Below are 18007 nucleotides of genomic sequence, written 5' to 3'. Positions count from 1 at the left end.
ATTTGGTATGCATATGAACATGCATTACCAAAATAAGTTTTCCTTCAACATTACATTTCTAATTAAGGGACCATACTGGATGTATCCTTCAAAAGTAAACAAAACAATCAGTTGTAATATCACATTGAAATGAAGCAATGAAAGAACAATAATGTTAGAAATTTACCTCAGGAAAACAAGGACTATATGAAGTCACTGAGATCAAGATGGTAGTTTCTAAAGCCCGTGCACACAAAGAATTCCTTCATAACAGATCTTTACCTTATTCACATAAACTCATGCTCCATCAAGAAGTTCCATCCACCCTGGCTCTCTCACTTCTAGAGCAAATCTCATTCAGGTATTGCACAATTATATAAACCAGGAAAATCTGTACAGTGCTGACAGAGCAACATTGGGATGCCTTTTGCACCCCAAGCATGCTCAAGGGCACTTCTCCCTTGCAAGAGACGGAATCTAAACCTCGAAGTTTCATTTGCACTTCACACAAATTGCTAGAACGATCAAAAAATTACATCTGCATTAACTGCTTCACTGATGCACCTCCCTCTTTTCCCACCTCTTGTAAATGCAAACACAGTAAAGAATGGATAAAGAACTGGCATCTTAGTCAATGTAAAGAATAAGTTCATGTCACCAGCTGTCACACTGCAAAAAACCCAGCATATATCACCATGTGGACCTTTTTTCCTTTCTCTCTAGAACATAAAGAATTCCTCCTAAAGTGACACTGGAGTTATAAAAAGAATAGAGACTTGAATGATGAAATATAGAATACCAGATTCATATCTACAAACACTAAACTGTAATTGCAATAGCAGGACCTTTATGTATGTCTGGATCTCACCACGTTGGTGAACAATCATCACCAGTCCCTAAAATACAGCAAGACATCTATTCAAAAATTCCATTATTTAGCTAGTTCTAATCCTGCCAATCTCATCTGGCTGCACTCCAAGTATCTCACCAGGCACTCATGACCTGAACAGGTTTCACTCAATCATGCTGCATACTGACAGCATATGGCAGTGCAGGACAGTCAAATATCCTTAGTTAAAACAGTAACAGAAATAATGAAAACAGCTCCTCATTTTTTTTAGCACAGTCTGTCATTCACCTTTGCATCAAACAGCTTCAAGGTACAATAAGTAGAAAAATCTTTTATTGTACCTTTAAGACAATACTGCCTCTACTTCCTTTTCCATAACCTCTTAGAGTGAAGTACTCTTTCACGTTCATCACTATTCAAACTTGCTTATGATGCCTACATATCTAAAACAGAAAAGCAGAGGCATGCAAGACATAGGATTTGCGCAGTACAAGATCTCCAGGTGTTGCCCTCTAGAAACAGATTACTGCAAGTGGCAGGGGAGATGAGCCAGGGTGATCTGCAATGGCCAGAAGTTCGGCCATGAAAATGTCTTCTAACAACACCACATTTACAAAGGCAGGTCTTGCTAAGCAGACAAGCAGCACTCTCTTAACCACCTTTGAAAACACCATCTTTGAAAAAGAAAACTTATTAATTCACACTGATTACTACACCATAGTTTTGGGAGGATACCTACCGTAGTAGGAGAAGGAAACAGTAAGGACATTTGGATAATGCCATGAGAGAAACTCAATCTTTGTTGAGAAGAGAGCCTTTGCCCCCAGTATTGCATCCTTCTCCAATATGTCAGACTTTTATAATGTTATATGGAAACGAATATCACTGAAAAGGAAGGAAGGAAGGAGACACACTTGATGTGTTTTGTGGTACTGCCTGTTGGGCATAAAAGAAGCACACATCAGGCATTTCCCATTCTCCTCTGTCCAGTGATATGCATGTATCCTATTACTGCACCAGCCCTGAGAATAAATTGTTCCAATCAGCCAATAGGTACTGGTTGAACACTGCAGGAGTGTGGCATGGAACCCAAAAAGGAAGAGTTTGAAATTAAAATCCACTACCCTGCTCATGTGTAGGGTCATGAGCAACAGAGAGATCAGTCCCTGGATCACTCTGACCAGTGGATTTCATCTGCATGAGCAAAGTGATGGATATGTGCTCTGTAATGAACATGAGCCCAGTGATTTGATGGCAGGGAACTATTGCTAGTCCTATGCAACAGGAAGAAATCTGATTTAGATTACCCCGTTTTCTGTCAGTGTGAGAATATATGGTCTGGCTTTCCATACACTCACATCAATTTTACGCAGCTCTTATTACATTTTCAGTGGGAAAACTCCTGATTTATAATCATTATTAGTAGGAGGATTAAGATTAAAATGTCTCCAGTGAAATAGGTGTTCAAAGAGTTCAGTGAAAAATTTGATATGAATAATTTATTTGAAAAAATTGATATTTTTCCCTAGCCCTGAACAGCCCAAGAATAGAGTGCGAATGTTTAACATTTATATGTTCCTTGCAATTATTTGTGAACTACATCAAGTAATTTGTGGTTTAAACATAACTCAAATAGTAAATTATGATTATTAAATAAAATACAGAATTCACAACTCCCATAGCAAATTATGTCTTTTGACTAATTTATGTAATGGGCTTAGCTAGTCTGCCCTTCATGGATTTCAAACTGCATGCTCAATATTTGCAATTATCTGTGCAGGCAGCTGTTACATAAGTCATCTGATCAGTAACAAAAACACTAACATGTGGGCTGCAGTCAAAACAGCAAACCCAGCATATTCTACAATTTTAAACAATTCAGAAAATACTGAAGCATGCAGTTAAAATTTACAGCAGAATCTTTTCTATTCAAAAGCACAGGGGTAGGAAGCTTTTCCCTTCTTCAGTAAGCGTGACTGTTTATAGACACACATAGAAGAGGTGGCACAAATGTGAGGTATTGCTTGCTCTTAATTTTTGTCCAGAACATTAAGTGTGTTGCTTAATGTTTTTAATAGGTAAGCAGCACTGATGTGTTGCCTGAGGTTTGTCACTGGGGCTGGAGAGGGAATGAGGTGCAGCAGGAGAACAAACAGCTTAGCACATGTAAAAGAAAGGCTTGGGAAAGTCATGGACATGGACAGCCAGTCGAGACAGCTTGAAAGAAGATTTGGTCCAATTTTCAGGATGGGTAGAATTTATCCTATTGCCTTTTAAAAAACATGTTGGAAGGTAAGATGTGAAAAACAAAATGCTTTTGTTCACCCTAAGGGTAGTTGCCAACCTCCAGTAAGACCAAACTGTGGCCTCATTGAAACATGGCAGATGTGTGTGTGCTCTTCCTCTCTGTTTTTATTAAACTGTCTTACTAGACCCTCTTTCTTCTAATTATGTCTTGTCCCCATTACTCCTAGTTATTTTTATACAACCAACTGAGCAAACAAGTTGACACAAAACCTCCACTAGTGCTCATTTTAACACGCTGTCTCTTGCTGCTGCTGTTGGATACTCTGCAGAAAAAAAACTGTGAGAGGGACTAAAGAGCACCATGAAGTATGCTTAGAGCCAACAGTTCACTGCTAAGATATATGTGGAAGCTGCTACAGTGATTCCTAAAAGTTTGTCCAGCTTTGGCACAGTAAAGCATGACTGTGTCAGCACTTCCTTACCACGGGAAAGCAGCTCCATTAAACTGCAGTGCTGCTTATTATTTCTAGGTTGTCTGAAATATCAAGAATAAGTCTATTAGAAATATGAAAGTTAAGTGCTTTGAAAATATACTCAGATAACAGATCAGCCTCTCCTATCATCTGCTGCCTTCTACTTTTAACAACCCCATGAGCTCTGGACGTGTTTTTCTTTATAATCAATATTTTAACTGTTGTCATTTTCCTTCTCTCACCTCCTTGTGTTGTCTTACTACTTTTATTCAGTGGGGAAGGTGGCAGTTTTTAAATCTCAGAAGTACCAAACATTATGGACCAAAAATTCATATTCATTTACTGAAATACATGGCCTGATTTTCTCCTGCACATGCAAATCTTTTCCTGATTTGGATGATACTCTTATTCCTATCTGTGTAATACAGTTAAGGCTACTGAGGTTTGGGGTATTATGTGCAGGTTAAACTACTGATTAAGAGTGAGTTTAGTCATCTGCATACTGGTAATGATGTTTCCTGTGTGGTCATGGATGTAGGCAGGTATCTCCCTAGTTATTTACTGCACAGAATTAAAGCTCCATCTACACTTGCAACTCTGCTCTCCAACTCACTTTGTCTACTTTCTGAATCTATTTCATCAGAGGCTCTTGTAATCCCTTATCATGATCACAAATTTGTGAAGCAGGGTGCTGGTTGCTCTGTGGGCCATTCCCCCTCTCTCACCCACATTCACCCTGTCTCTTAAGACTTCCCAGGCCACACCTCCTCAGTGTGCTAGTTGCTCTTTTGCTTTGAAGAAAATTGACAAGCCTACTGTAAGAAAAAGGAAGGTTTTGTTTGCCTTAAACACAATGGTAAATAATGCTAATTTTAACCAATACCTTCATTTCTGTTTCCCTGACAATCTGAATGAAAAGCAAGTGGTATTCTGCCTGTAAATCAAAAACTTTCCTTCTTGACTGAATGCATCTGATACCATGATAAAGAAAATACTGGTGAGTTTGAAGGCAGTACTGAAATGCATAGTGCTAGAAACACAACCCTTTTTTTTTTCTAAATAAGAAGGTGCTTTAATAAAAAACACTAATAATATTAATATAATAATTACTAATTGCCTCCAGGTGATGACATGTGAAAAAAGATGTTACAGGTACCTTCTCATTCAGAAATTAGCAGCCAAGATCAGTAAACAAAACATAAAGTTTAGGCTCATTATTGATGCAGATACCAATGCAGATAATGTAGGCATAATGCTGCTATAAAGGGTTGAATTTGGTGAAAAAAGGTGATGAAATAGAATAGCTGATGTTATTTTCATTGAGGCTGACTTCAAGTAGCTAGTGTTCAACCAGTTTGGTTTTTATATGGCCTCGAAATATATGCCAACTATCGCTGCTAAATCCATATTGCAGTTAGAAACGTTTACCTTTGTTGATCAAAAAAACATGAAATGGAAGAAAAGAAAAATAACATACCATGTTCACACACAAAACAAAAAGAGCTATATCAGGGACATCAGGGAAGGTGGAATACTATAACAACACATTTTATATTGTTATACTATTCCACCCACCTTAATGGAGAACCCTTCGGTGTGGCTACGCCGTAGCCTTTCGAATCCAGATTTCCTCCCACTTTCATGGTGTCACAAGGCTTTCGCTGCTCAATGTATTCGTTCATGGTGGACTCCAGCAGGAAGGCAAACTTGCCCTTGGATTTGCGGACACGAGCTACTCCCTCTGCAGTAGTCCTAGTGAACACTGATGGCTCAGCTGATTTCATGTAGGTCCACATCTTTTCGTACACTGCTATTTTTGATCTCTGGAGAAAATTAAAAAGAAGTTAGGACAAAAGAATGTTGCAACGTTTCAGAATGGCGCTGTTCAAAATAAAACCGATCATACTTAATTTTTCAAACAACTGGGGTTGGGAAAATCATGGTTAGTAAAGGCTTTCTTTGAATCCCATGTTTATTTTAAAAGAAGCAAGAAATAACTACACTATAAAATCTGATAGTTACCATAATATAACTGCATGCTAAGACCTGAATTTACTGTTAGATCGAGGCAGTTCACACAGTCAAATTGTTATAAAGTGTGGTTTAGGGAATTATAGATGAAATAGATATCCACTATAAACCTGCATGGGAAGGAGAAACAGTAAAATAATATCTCCATAAATACTGAGCTAAATCTTGAAGCGTTTCTCAGTTCTAACACTCATCCTCTTACACCATCAAAAACACAATAACTTAAGCAACATTTCTGCTTTCATAATTCAGAGCCTAAAATTCATTTAATTTACATTCAGACAGGCTGCAAGTCATGGTTGACAATAAAAGATGGGAACAACAAACTGGAACAAATATGTTATGAAAGGAAATAAAATGCACTAAGCATTTGTCTTAAAGAAGTATTAGGTTTGTTTTTAGAACTTCAGTATCAGTGGATATATTTTAAACTTTTATCCTGCCAATACTTGAGTAAGAAATGTGCTTACTCAAAGAATATGCAAGAATTTGGTGCTTAGACTGCAGGAGTTGGAAATGTTCTTATCTGAGAATGCATGGTGCAGCCACAAGTAGAGACTTAATAAAAAGTAAAAGCAAACAAAAATTTTCATTGAAAGGAAGGAAGGAAATTATATCAGACTGAGAAGCTTCCCATGATCATTAGATTCACTCAAGAACTGTGTTGCTTCCTCCAGCAACATGCATCTATACATGCAGACCAGCAGCATGTCAGCTGAACACTATACAGTGTTTTTGTTTCCTATCAGATGGCACCTGGCTTCTCTTATGCATGCTGCAAAAAGGATTTCTTAAGTCAATGCTGAAGTCAGCTTTTGTTTGAGCCAAGAGGAGGTTCTAGCTAAGCAAGGTTTGGTCTACGAGCCTATTCCTGTCCTGAGCACTCCAGGAAAATATTCTTTATTATAAACCTGCAAAATAAAGGAACTAGAATATTTAAACAAATACAAAATCCTATAATCTAATTATTATTTAACTTGACAATATCTTTTAAGAGCCTGCAACTGAGTCTTTTTATAGGTAAGAGTAATGTCCTTGAAGCACTTCTTTTTATCAGTTACTGAATGACTGTACTATTACTTAGACAATAATTTATTAGGGAGGTAGTGACTTGAAAGTGTCATTTAAGCAGAAATGCTCAATAAAAATAGAATAGAGTATCATAAATTATCCTTGCTTTTTTAGCTTGTCCATATGCATCATCTTTCTATTAAATATAATAAAATTTAAATTAACAACTGCTATGTATGTCCATAATCACATCTTGTCTTATCACCTTCTCTTTCCATTGTAGTCACAGCTGCTTTTTATTTACATAATAGTGGCTGAGAGTAAACTAAGCCACCCATGTATTTTTTGCTTTACTCTGACGTAATTTCATGGGCATAAATATACTGAAAGGAAAAAAAAATGGAAAGGAGCTGTAATGAATCAAATATCATTTCAAGAATATTTACTCGCCTTTATCTGCCTTCACTTCCAATCATTTCTTACATCTTAACATCCATATCATCAGATTCTTTATAAAATAAATATGTAATGGATCACTTTTCTTCAGAACTAAAACCATGCAACACATAAATTAGCTCTATTACTAAGAGGAAACAATATGTCCTAAATCAATTGGAAAAGGTTGCATTTAAATCTTTATTTTTAGGATCTTGTTTACATTGTTGATTGAGAGACAAAAAAAAATTGAATGTCTAACAAGGCATCTCTCTGTAAGGATATTTTCTTCTCCCAAACTTTCATTTGTTAACATTCAATTTCTACATGTCAGCTCAGAATGAAAATTGAGAGCAAACTAACAGATATTCCTTATTATCACATGAAGAAACATTGCAGCTTTTCCCTTTCAATCTAGGATAATTTTCATTTAGGGCTTATCTGAGTAGGACTGCTAAAAGTAAATTCTTTCCCTCTTGAGCAAGCTGCTCAGAAAATGCAACTCTCACTGCATCCAAAACAGAAAATAAGAATAACTAGCTAATAGTATCAAAGAGGTCTTTCACTTTCTGCTGGCTTCAAAATTCCTTTTCCTTTTTTCTGTCTTCAACCCAGAATCAAAGCAGACTGAATGGATTTCCAAGTTTCTGATATTTTGATCAGATATTGAAGGCTTCTCTTCAGCCAGATAATAATCTGACAGGGAAGTTACACATGACTCTAATCCCCAAAGTGATGATGTTTGCTTCCAATAACACAAAATGTTAGACTTGGCAGACAAGTCTTCTCACACTACAGTTGCAGTATGTGCTGGTATGTAGGCTAGTTCTTAAGTTACACATTTATGCTGTGTTGGGTTTGTGCCTGGTGGAGGGGGCTAATGGTGAGGCTCCTATAAGAAGCTTTGAGAAGGTCCCCCAGCTCCAAGTCAGACTCACCTCTGGCCAATGCCAAGCCAGTTAATGCCTCTGTGACAACACATTCAAAAGAGGAAAACCTGTCGGGTAGGTCCTTTTGTGTTGAGAGCTCTTTTTTGTTTTGGAGAGGAGTGGGACAGGAGAGAGAGACAACCAAGCCTACACTGAGGTCAGAAAGGAAGGAGTGGGGAAGGCATGCCAGAGCAGCCATTCCCTTTCAGCCCATGGTAAAATGGTAAGCTGAGCCCTTGTAGCTCTTAGAGAGCAGTGGTGGAGTAGAATCCCAACTGCAGCCCAGATTGCCCCATGCTGGAGCAGGTGACTGCTCCCAAGGGAAGCTGTGACTCTGAGGGAAGTCTATTCTGGAGTAGTTTGTTGCTGTGAGGATTATGGCCGATGGAAGAAACCTATGTTGGTAGAGAAGTTTTTGGAGGACTATCTCCTGTGGGAGTGACACCATGTTGCTGCAGGGAGGACTGTGAGGAGTTTTTCCCCTGGGGAGGAGGGAGTGGCAGAAAAATGTGGAACAGACTGGGACTGACCACACTGCCCATTCCATGGTCCCCTGACATGATGGGAGGGAGTCAATAGCAGAGCTGGGCCCAAGAAAGGAGGGATGAGGAGAAGGTGTATTTAAGATAGGGTTGTATTTATCACTGTCCTACTCTGTTCAATAGGTGAATTAGGCATGGTTTTGTTTAAATTAAATTGATTTTGTTTTCCAAAGTTGAGTCTGTCTTTTGCCCATGACCATAACTGGTGAGTGACTCCTATATGTCCTTTGTCTCGATCCTTAAACCTTTTGTTGCATTTTCTCCTCCAAGGAAGGGTTACTGGCTCTCAGCATTTATTCAGAGCCATGTTCAAACACTAAACTCACGCATGTTCAGTCAGTTAGGCTTAACTTTCATCTGCTAGAGACAAGAAATAAAGCAGAAGAGTCTGTTTATTATGTATGCCTTGTGAATGTCCAAGCTTACTGTTTTCCAGCTGGGATTACATACCAACTACACTAACACAGAAAAGCAAATGAAGTAATCAATACAGACAGCACAGAGATATGAATGGCTATTTAGGCTATTTCCTAATGCTCCAACCCCTGAGATGTATTTTCTTATTTTATTCATCAGAAAGTCAGCAAATTAAAAAATGTATTTCCTGCCCACCACTGAAGACCCTAAAGCAAAACGCACACAGCTAAATCCATAAGAGAAACAAAACCTGCAAGAATCCATGTAATTATCAGGCATTCAATGCTGTACAGCATTGCAGTGCTATAGCTTCAGATGAGTCTATAGTGCAATGTTGCTTTAATTATCACTGGCTTTGGTATCACTCGGGGCACCACATTTGACAGGATCGATGTGCTCTCCACAAATTAAAGTGACTGAAAACTCTAAGAAACGGTGGTGTAAAAACAAAGCTCAAGTATTGCAGGAGTTGCAAACTATAAAGCATAAAACTGCAAAGTAATGTTATTTCACACTTCCAAGTATCTTAAAAGAGCAGTCAGCAGGGAGAGGTGCTCTAATGGACATGCCAACTTACTCTGAAGAACTCTTTGGTTGACCCTGAGTCCAGTGTCCCATAAGCGATTTCGGTTTGTTTGGCAAGGTCTTCTGCACTTTCTATGGGCGAGACCATTCGCTCAACAGTCAAGAAAGCAGCGAGGTTAGCAGTGTAGGATGAAATAATGATGAGTGTGAAGAACCACCAGACACCTCCAACAATGCGACCTGAGAGGGATCTAAACATGAATAAGGTAATGCACATTTTCCTGTCTCTTAAGCCACGAAAAGAGAAAGACAGAAGGCACCATTACTGCTGAACATGAATCACTAAGTAACAGTCAATGTGAGGGAGATTATTTTCATTTTAAATGATAAGAAATAATTTTTCTCTTGAATTTTAATGCCCATAGTACAAAGTCCACTGTATTAATACATATCATGTGCATACAGAGGTTTGAATTCTCCTGAACAGTAAACCGAGTGTTCTTATTATTTCAGGAAAAGTCTAACACAGCAAAAATCCTATAAAAAATACTGGATAGGTAATCTCTTCTTTTGTAGACAAAAGTAAAGCGTGGTAGCTGAAAATCTGTAGCTTTCTGTTTCCTCTTTAAAAAAAAAAAAAAAGACAGAAAAGGCTTTGCACATGGATTATGTCAGCTCCAGGATTAAAATGTTCCTGTCACCCAAACTTATCAAACATTCTACAAGCTGCTGCAATCGTTTGAACTTTCACATTTTTCTCATTTTTCTTACTTAAGAAGCAAGTATTTTATGGTAACAGAGATATTTATGCAAAGTAAAACCCCATATTTTCCATTTTAAGATCTGCAATTTGATGAGAAGACTGTTGAGGCGTAATGAACATCCAGTCTTAATCAGTATCAATTTCATTGCTAACTTCAATAACAGCAGAGTTAGGCCAATGCTGAAGACTCAAATTTTCACTATAAATGGCTAAAATGAAGCATTCAAGTTTGAAAGATTGGGGCATAATGTTTAATTAACGACTTGTAGTAGCTGCACACTGCAGTTCCAGAACATCTTAAAAGGCTGAGAAATTCAGGACTGGGATCATATATTACATCTGAGGCACCCACTGTGTAAGGCATGGCTTAGTAATACAGCATGGTTTCTCTCATAGATAGTGATATTCTGGAAGCAGTCCTGTAGAACTCGATAGGGAACAGACATGGGACATTCATTCATGCAAGGCAAATATTCAGCACAAGAGTGCATTTGGTGATTGTAATACAGTGAAACTAATTTATAGTAATAACACAGTTTCTCTGAATTCATCTCGGCGGAATTGTCCCTGTGTGTACCTGCTGTTTCTGGAAGCTGTTTGTGGTTTATGCACATTGACATATGTAAAATAATAGCCATGACTGAAATTCAAAGCAGATTCTCTGTTGCCCTTAACGTAGCTATTAAAAAAGGAAAAAAAAAAAAAAAAAGAAAAGGCTTTCTAAGAAATGAATTTCAAAACATTGCCAGGAAAATAAATGAAGGAAGATTTTATGCTTCACTGTTGAAGAGAAAATGCAAATGTAAAAAGATTTGACACAAACCTTGGGGAAATATCACATCCTTGTTGCATAAAGGCACCCAGGGAAAACCAGAGGCTGTTGAATATGCCAAACTCATTGGGAGGCTGGTCACTAGGTCCTTCTTTCCCGTCCTCTGGTTCTTCTGTGTGCCACTCATATGGGCTAAACCTGCTAACTAGGAACAGGACCACACTGACACCAATGTAGGCAAAGACTATGCACATCCAGATTTCATACGCCAAAGGGTCCAAGAAGGAAAACACTCCTGGTTTAGATTTCTGGGGCTTTTTGATCATAATGGATATCCCCAGACTCATAAAAGGCTTAGAAAAATCAATGACCTCTTCTCGTACCAAAGTGATGGTCAGAGGCGCAACAGCAATCTCTGCTTTCTATAAAGAAAAAAGAGATATAGATGTATAAATTAATTGGACTTGGCTTATACACCCAGTTAAGCAGATAATTTCAAAGGTTTGTCATTAACATCAAGACACTGTGGCTTAAATGTCCATTCTATCACAATTACAGGTTTTTACGTACAGCTTTTTATTTTTCAGAATTACAGAAATACCTTATTTTCCTGCTAAGGAAAAAAACTCTAAAATCTTATAGAGGTTAGCAGTAGTGTAGGTAGATCATTTTAGCTATCAATTTAGATTTAAAGTAAAGGAATTCCAGAATGAAAGAAAACTCAGAATTACCCTATTGTCATATACCAAAAGTAAAGAGATTTTTTAATAAGACCCCAATAACAGTCATGTATTACAATATTTTCATAGGACACAATCATTCTTCAGCTCACAGACTCAAGAAAGCTCAAGAAGCAGCAGAGGTGAGTAACTATTGCCACAGCTGTTTTGGGGGAAAATAGTTCCATAGGAATGAATCAGATTTTAAACAGAGCAAAAAGGCAAGCAAGTAGCTGTCCAGAATAATGCAATAAAAGGAAAAAAAATGTGCTGAACCCATTCCCATTAGAGACAGGAATAATTTTGCATGTTTCCCTAATATGTTTTTAGAATGTGCCAACCTCAAATGAGTAATTATTGAAGGTGACAGTGATTTACATCCTCTAAAAATCATGTCTGCATGCTAGCAGCAGATATTGTAGCTGTTCTAATGGGTCATGTCTGTCATTAGGGACTCAACCATTACATTAAGGTTTGCTACTTCTCCTGCCTCGCCTTATACGCTAAAGCTGTCATTACAGCAGTACTTAAGATGGGAATTGTAAGAGGAACTGGGACAAATGGTAAATGGGGAACAGATGCAGAAGCTGCTGAAACCTTTCTCCTGTCAATCAGCATGGTGCTGTAACTAGATGGATCCACAGAGCAGAGCCCTCTGGGACTAGTGGGGACTGTAGTACATTTTACAAGCTAGGAAGGGTAACTGAACATACTTTGAGAGCTCTTTGTCTTGGTTGCAAATAATGTAGACTCACAACCTGCCTTTTGCAGTTGCATTACTTTGCTTCAGGCCTCAATATATGAGATAATCTGCCTGCATTTACTCTGCCCCAGGCCCAGTCATCTTCACAGGCACAATTAAGAGTTATTCATAAATATCCATAATAGAACTGTTTTCTTTTCTAAATACTGACTTGTCCTATATTAATTTAACTGGGTAATATCTTCAGATACAACATAACCCATAGGTTTGCAAAGCATTAAAGCATGTTTACTTTTTAGAATGCTTTTATGGACATTCACACTCAGTAAAATATACAGAAATATATTTAACTCTATACATTTCAATGAGATTAAAACATGCAGAAAAAAAATTAAGGATATGCTTAAATAGTTTAATCCAAGTGTTACATAAAAAACTTGTGCAACAAAGAAAACCAGAACTTTAAATGTAGGAACTTTTGTCATCCTACAACTTTGAAACAGATAAATGCATTTAAAAGAACATATTTTTGTATTTTATATACTAAGATATATGTAGTTTATGAAATGTAATTCAAAGCTTATTTCATGTGGTTAAAATGTAAATCTGTTTTGGTAGCTGTAAAATTTTGAATAATTAAAAAAACCTGACTCATTACAGTGCAATGACCAAAAATGCGAATTTGTATTAAGATTGCTCTTTACTAATCATCAGATTATATCTGTCAATCTGAATTAGGTGTGATGCAAACACATCATCATAATTTTATGTAAAGATACTAGAGTTCATGCAACAAAACTAAAGTAATACTTTTGCAAGCACGTCAGACATCTCTGGTGCTAATGTCTTAGGTAAACATTATGTATGATAGTACGTTCTCTACACTCTCTCACTGTTCATGTAAATTTTGTAAGAAATGCATAGGTATTTTATGAGGATAGGTATTATATGAAGAAAACTAATGTCTAAAACAGATTTTTAAATATCCCAAAAATTGTGAAGTAAATTTGATTCCTCTAGTCCCAGGACTGTAGGATGGTTTGGACTACTGGCATTGCTGCAAAATTTTGTATTTCATCTCACTCATAAATTACTTTTTTTCTAGAAGAATGTTTTCCTTCCTTGAATGCCTTTCATATTTAAGCTGGTGTAAGTGCCTGATGTGAATCAGGGAAACTGTGAATTATTACTGCTGATCTCTGTATTTGTCATATAGTGGTATCTTCATTAACACAGAGCATATGATAGATCTGGTCATTGGTCTTCAGAAGTGTTGGCTAATGCTTCATTCTTTTGTGTTTATAGACTGCTACGGGGATTAAAACAGCAAACCTTGAGGACTGTTAGCTTTTACAATGAGGTGGAAAAGCAGCAGCTTCATTTTAGTGTGAAATGTGGAAATTTTAAAGACTTAACTAGCTCACTGATACTATATGTGAAACACTAGATAAGATTCATCTTACCAAATTGAAATGCTCAAGGAGTACATGTAGAACTCAAACTGCATCAGAATTAACTGCCTACTCGAGTTCAAGGACTTAAGGAGGAGAAAGAGGAAACCTTTCTCATTTCATTACAATAGTGACCTAATGTCAGATGACTCATAATATAGATAAACCTGTTTCATGCCAATGCATGTAAAGGGACAGTACACAGGTTACAATTAGATGCCAAATAGTTGGAAAAATTGCAGCCTCTCCAATTTGATCATTTTTAAAATTATTTTTATGACTAGTCTGTCTCACATTAAGCCCTACCCAAACTTTTTGTTGTTGAAAGCTAAATAATTGCAATAGCTGTGCATGACAATCATCAGCCATTTGAGCTTTGCCCAGTTAATGTAAACCATATAATTATGAATTTAAATGATTAACAATATAACAATGGTGCAAACAATTAATGATTTTGTTGCCAGTGAAATCTGTTTTGACAAAGACTAATGACACTTCACACTTTAATCAACTGCACTTGTAACAGCATTTCAATCAAGTCAGCACCATTACCAAATGCAGATGGGTGCTGGTTCCTTCCAATATTACACAAAGGAACAAGATTAAGTCTTGTAAGATGGTAGGAGACTTCTGGAGTACATTATTATAGCCTTGTGAATAAATTCTATGCTTGGTACAAGTTGTATAAAAGTGGTTAAAAAAAAAAAAACATGCAGGAAGTGATTTCAACTTCAGAAGTTCATGGCTTTTGAGATTTTAAACAGAAATGAGTTGTGACCTTTTGTGTTAAGCAGTAAAAGGATACCATTCTGTGTCAGCTGTATGAATATTTAATTGGAGCTGACTGTCAGTGCATTTGGGAACAACTGTTATACGTGCCAGCATTTCTCCTATAAGGTAGATATTAAAGTCTACAGTGTCCCTCAGGGACTACCACAGGCATCTGGATACATCAGGGATGAATGGTCAACATTTACTGGTAGTTTTTAATAGATTAGTAAACATAAACCAGGAAAGTAAACAATCTCCTACCATGACCTACTGTACAGTCATAGCAAAATTGTACTCCACAGCCCTGTTTCTCCTGGGACATAATGGCAAATTCAATTGCAGAGCTGAAGTAGCAAACACTCTGCTCTGTGAAGTCTCTGAAGCATTCAGGTACCAGAAATAGGGAAAGTGGGATAAAATTGGTATGTGTTCATGCTCAGCAACACATACAGGGCACTGGTGGCACCAAGCACTGGAGTAAAGAGCAGGGGAGGAAGGGAGCCTTTTGTGTAGCACAGAAAAGGTCCAATCGCACTGGCCAGCACAAAAATGTCTGTTAATCCCTTAATGTGGTTGGGAATTAGAAGTTGTAAAATGCTTCCCAAACAGATCACCTCGTTCACTTCCTAACTCAGCTGCAAGTTCTGCCTCAGTCTGGCTGCATATAAAAAGCCTGGCTTGAAGCTCAGCCAATTACTCAGAGTACTTGTATTTATGATTTGGGGATCTATCAGGGAAGATGAACACCCTCTTATATCAGAGCTTTATATAAAAGTCTCTACCTGACTGATTTTTCTGCTTTCTCTATGTGGAATAGGCCAGTGAACCTGATGCTCTGTAAATAATCTGGCAAAGAATTAAGGAAGTTGCAAGGAGGATGCTCTTCACAGATTCCCTATAGAAATCTGAAGCAGAAAACTTTCATAAATTAACAGAAAGAAATCTTGGTGACATGGTTTAGTAGTCATGAGGTCTTGGGTGACAGGTTGGACTTTGATGATCCTTGAGGTCTTTTCCAACCTTATTGATTCTGTGATTCTGTGATTCATGTAACACATGCCTGGAGTAGCTTTTGGCCCTCAGGCCAGATAGCACAGGATAGTCTGTGTCAGTACCATGAAAGTCCTTTAACTTCTAAAGCATCATGGCTCAATTCAGGATGCTTATATGGAGTGGACTGTCCCCATCCTCACATCCATCTGGGCTCAGAAATTGTTTTGGACACTAGTTATGGGCCATTTAGCATATTAGTCAGGTAAATTCCAGTGCCACTGATACACTGGGATAGATACAGCCTCAAAGAACCTCTGGACAGTAAACACACTGGGCAAAAGCAGACTTCTGTTAGTCCTTTCAATAAAAAAGCAGCTCTGAGACCTTTACTGCAGCTATTCCCAGAGCTCAATCTGAGAATCAGAGTGTGGTCTTCCTAAACAGATAGCTGTACAAGATCTTTTAAACTTTGCAGAGCCTTCACTTTCTTCTTTTCCATTATAAAAAAATGAATTGTTGAGAACATATTTCAGAATGACCTCTTCAAGCAGGTGATTTGCAGCAGGTTCGTTATGCCTGTAAGTTTTGTTGCTTTCAGATACCTTAACATCTGCAAGTCATATTCCTGTACTGGCATGAACCTCTGTGTGAGCTTCCTAACAGCAATTTGTACTTCAGTCTAGTTCTAGGGTGGTTTGGGTTTGATATGGTAAATTTTTCAAGATAAAAGGAATAACCCCCTCCACCCCAAGCAGAGCACTAAGTTGAAATGTCAAGTTTCCTCTAACATCACACCCATTTTTAAAAAGGGTAGAAAGGAGGACCCTGGGAACTACTGACCTGTCAGCCTCACCTCTGTGCCTGGGAAGATCATGGAACAGATCCTTCTAGATGCCATGCTGAGGCACATGGAGGACAGGGAGGTGATTCAAGACAGCCAGCATGGCTTTACTAGGGGCAGGTCCTGCCTGACCAACCAAGTGGCTTTCTATGATAAAGTGACTGTGTCACTGGATAAGGGATGACCTATGGATGTGATCTACCTGGACTTCTGCAAGGCCTTTGACGCGGTCCCCCACAACATCTTGCTCGCCAAGCTGGAGAGATATGGATTTGATGGACGGACTGTTCAGTGGATAAGGAATTGGCTGGGTGGTCACATCTCTACAGGGTGGTGCTCAACGGCTTGAAGTCCAGATGGAGAGCAGTGACAAGTGGTGTCCCTCAGGGACCTGTGCTGTTTAATATTTTTATCAATGACATAGTGAGATTGAATGCTCCACCAGCAAGTTTGCAGATGACACCAAGCTGTGTGGTGTTGTCGATACACCAGAGGGACAGGATGTCATCCAGAGGGACAGGATGTCACCCAGAGGGACCTGCACAAGCTGGAGAGGTGAGCCCAGGTGAACCTCATGAGGTTCTGCACCTGGGCCAGAACAATTCTCGCTATCAATACAGACTAAGGAATGAGGTGATAGAAAGCAGCCCAGTGGAAAAGGATTTAGGGGTGCTGATGGATGAGAAGCTGGACATGAGCAGACAGTGTGTGCTTGCAGCCCAGAAGGCAAATCACATCCTGGGCTGCATCAAAAGATGTGTTGGCAGCAGATCCAGGGAGGTGATTCTGGCACTTTGCTCTAGTGAAACCTCACCTGGAGTACTGTGTCCAGCTCTGGAGCCCTCAATATAGGAAGGACATGGACCTGAATGAGAGGGTCCAGAGGAGGGCCATGAAAATGATTGGGCAGTTGGAGCTCCTCTGCTACAATGATAGGCTGAGGGAGCTGGGGTTGTTCAACCTGGAGAAGAAGAGGCTCCAGGGAGACTTAATAGCAGCCTTCCAGTACCTGAAAGCGACCTACAGGAAGGATGGGGAGAGATTGTCTGCAAAGGCCTGTAGTGACAGGACGAGGGGCAATGGCTTCAAACTAGAGAAGGGAAGATTTAGATTGGATATCAGGAAGAAGTTCTTTACTATGAGGATGGTGGAACACTGGAACAGGTTCCCCAGGGAGGTGTTTGAGGCCACTTCCCTGGGGATATTCAAAGGAGAAGCCTGCTCTAGTTGGGGGTGTCCCTGCTGACTGTGGGGAGGTTGGACTAGATGACCTTTGGAGGTGCCTTTGGCCTGGACCATTCTATGATTTTTCATCTAGATGATATCCCACCGAAACAAAGCATCTGGGTAAAAAATTTTTCTCACAATTTGTAGAATTTCTCAAATGATTTAAAAAACCTCCTGGTGTAAAACAGTGCACAGCTATAGACATCCATTTGGTTGCTATTGCAGTTAAAAGCCAGAGAAGAGGTCACTTACATTTTCAAAAATGAAGTCTGAAAAAGCCTTGACTTTTAATATCCTGACAGCTGAGCTGCTTCCAAGTCGACATACA

General features: G+C 38.6%; 1 protein-coding gene across 2 annotated transcripts in view; it reads right to left on the bottom strand.

The window, feature by feature from the left end:
• The window catches only part of GRIA4 (glutamate ionotropic receptor AMPA type subunit 4), a 238161-nt gene that overhangs the window by 35783 nt on the left and 184371 nt on the right, over positions 1-18007 (bottom strand). For both annotated transcript variants that reach the window (XM_054400655.1, XM_054400646.1), the window contains exons 11-13: positions 11026-11396; positions 9492-9690; positions 5125-5372 (exon numbers count right to left, since the gene is read on the bottom strand). In XM_054400655.1, coding sequence (XP_054256630.1) covers positions 5125-5372; positions 9492-9690; positions 11026-11396 — 818 coding nt within the window. The remainder of the gene's footprint in view (positions 1-5124; positions 5373-9491; positions 9691-11025; positions 11397-18007) is intronic.

This window comes from Indicator indicator, chromosome 1, assembly GCF_027791375.1.
Source record: "Indicator indicator isolate 239-I01 chromosome 1, UM_Iind_1.1, whole genome shotgun sequence".
NCBI classification, from domain to species: domain Eukaryota; kingdom Metazoa; phylum Chordata; class Aves; order Piciformes; family Indicatoridae; genus Indicator; species Indicator indicator.
Note: the sequence above shows the minus strand (reverse complement) of the source record. Positions and strands in the feature narration are given on the sequence as shown.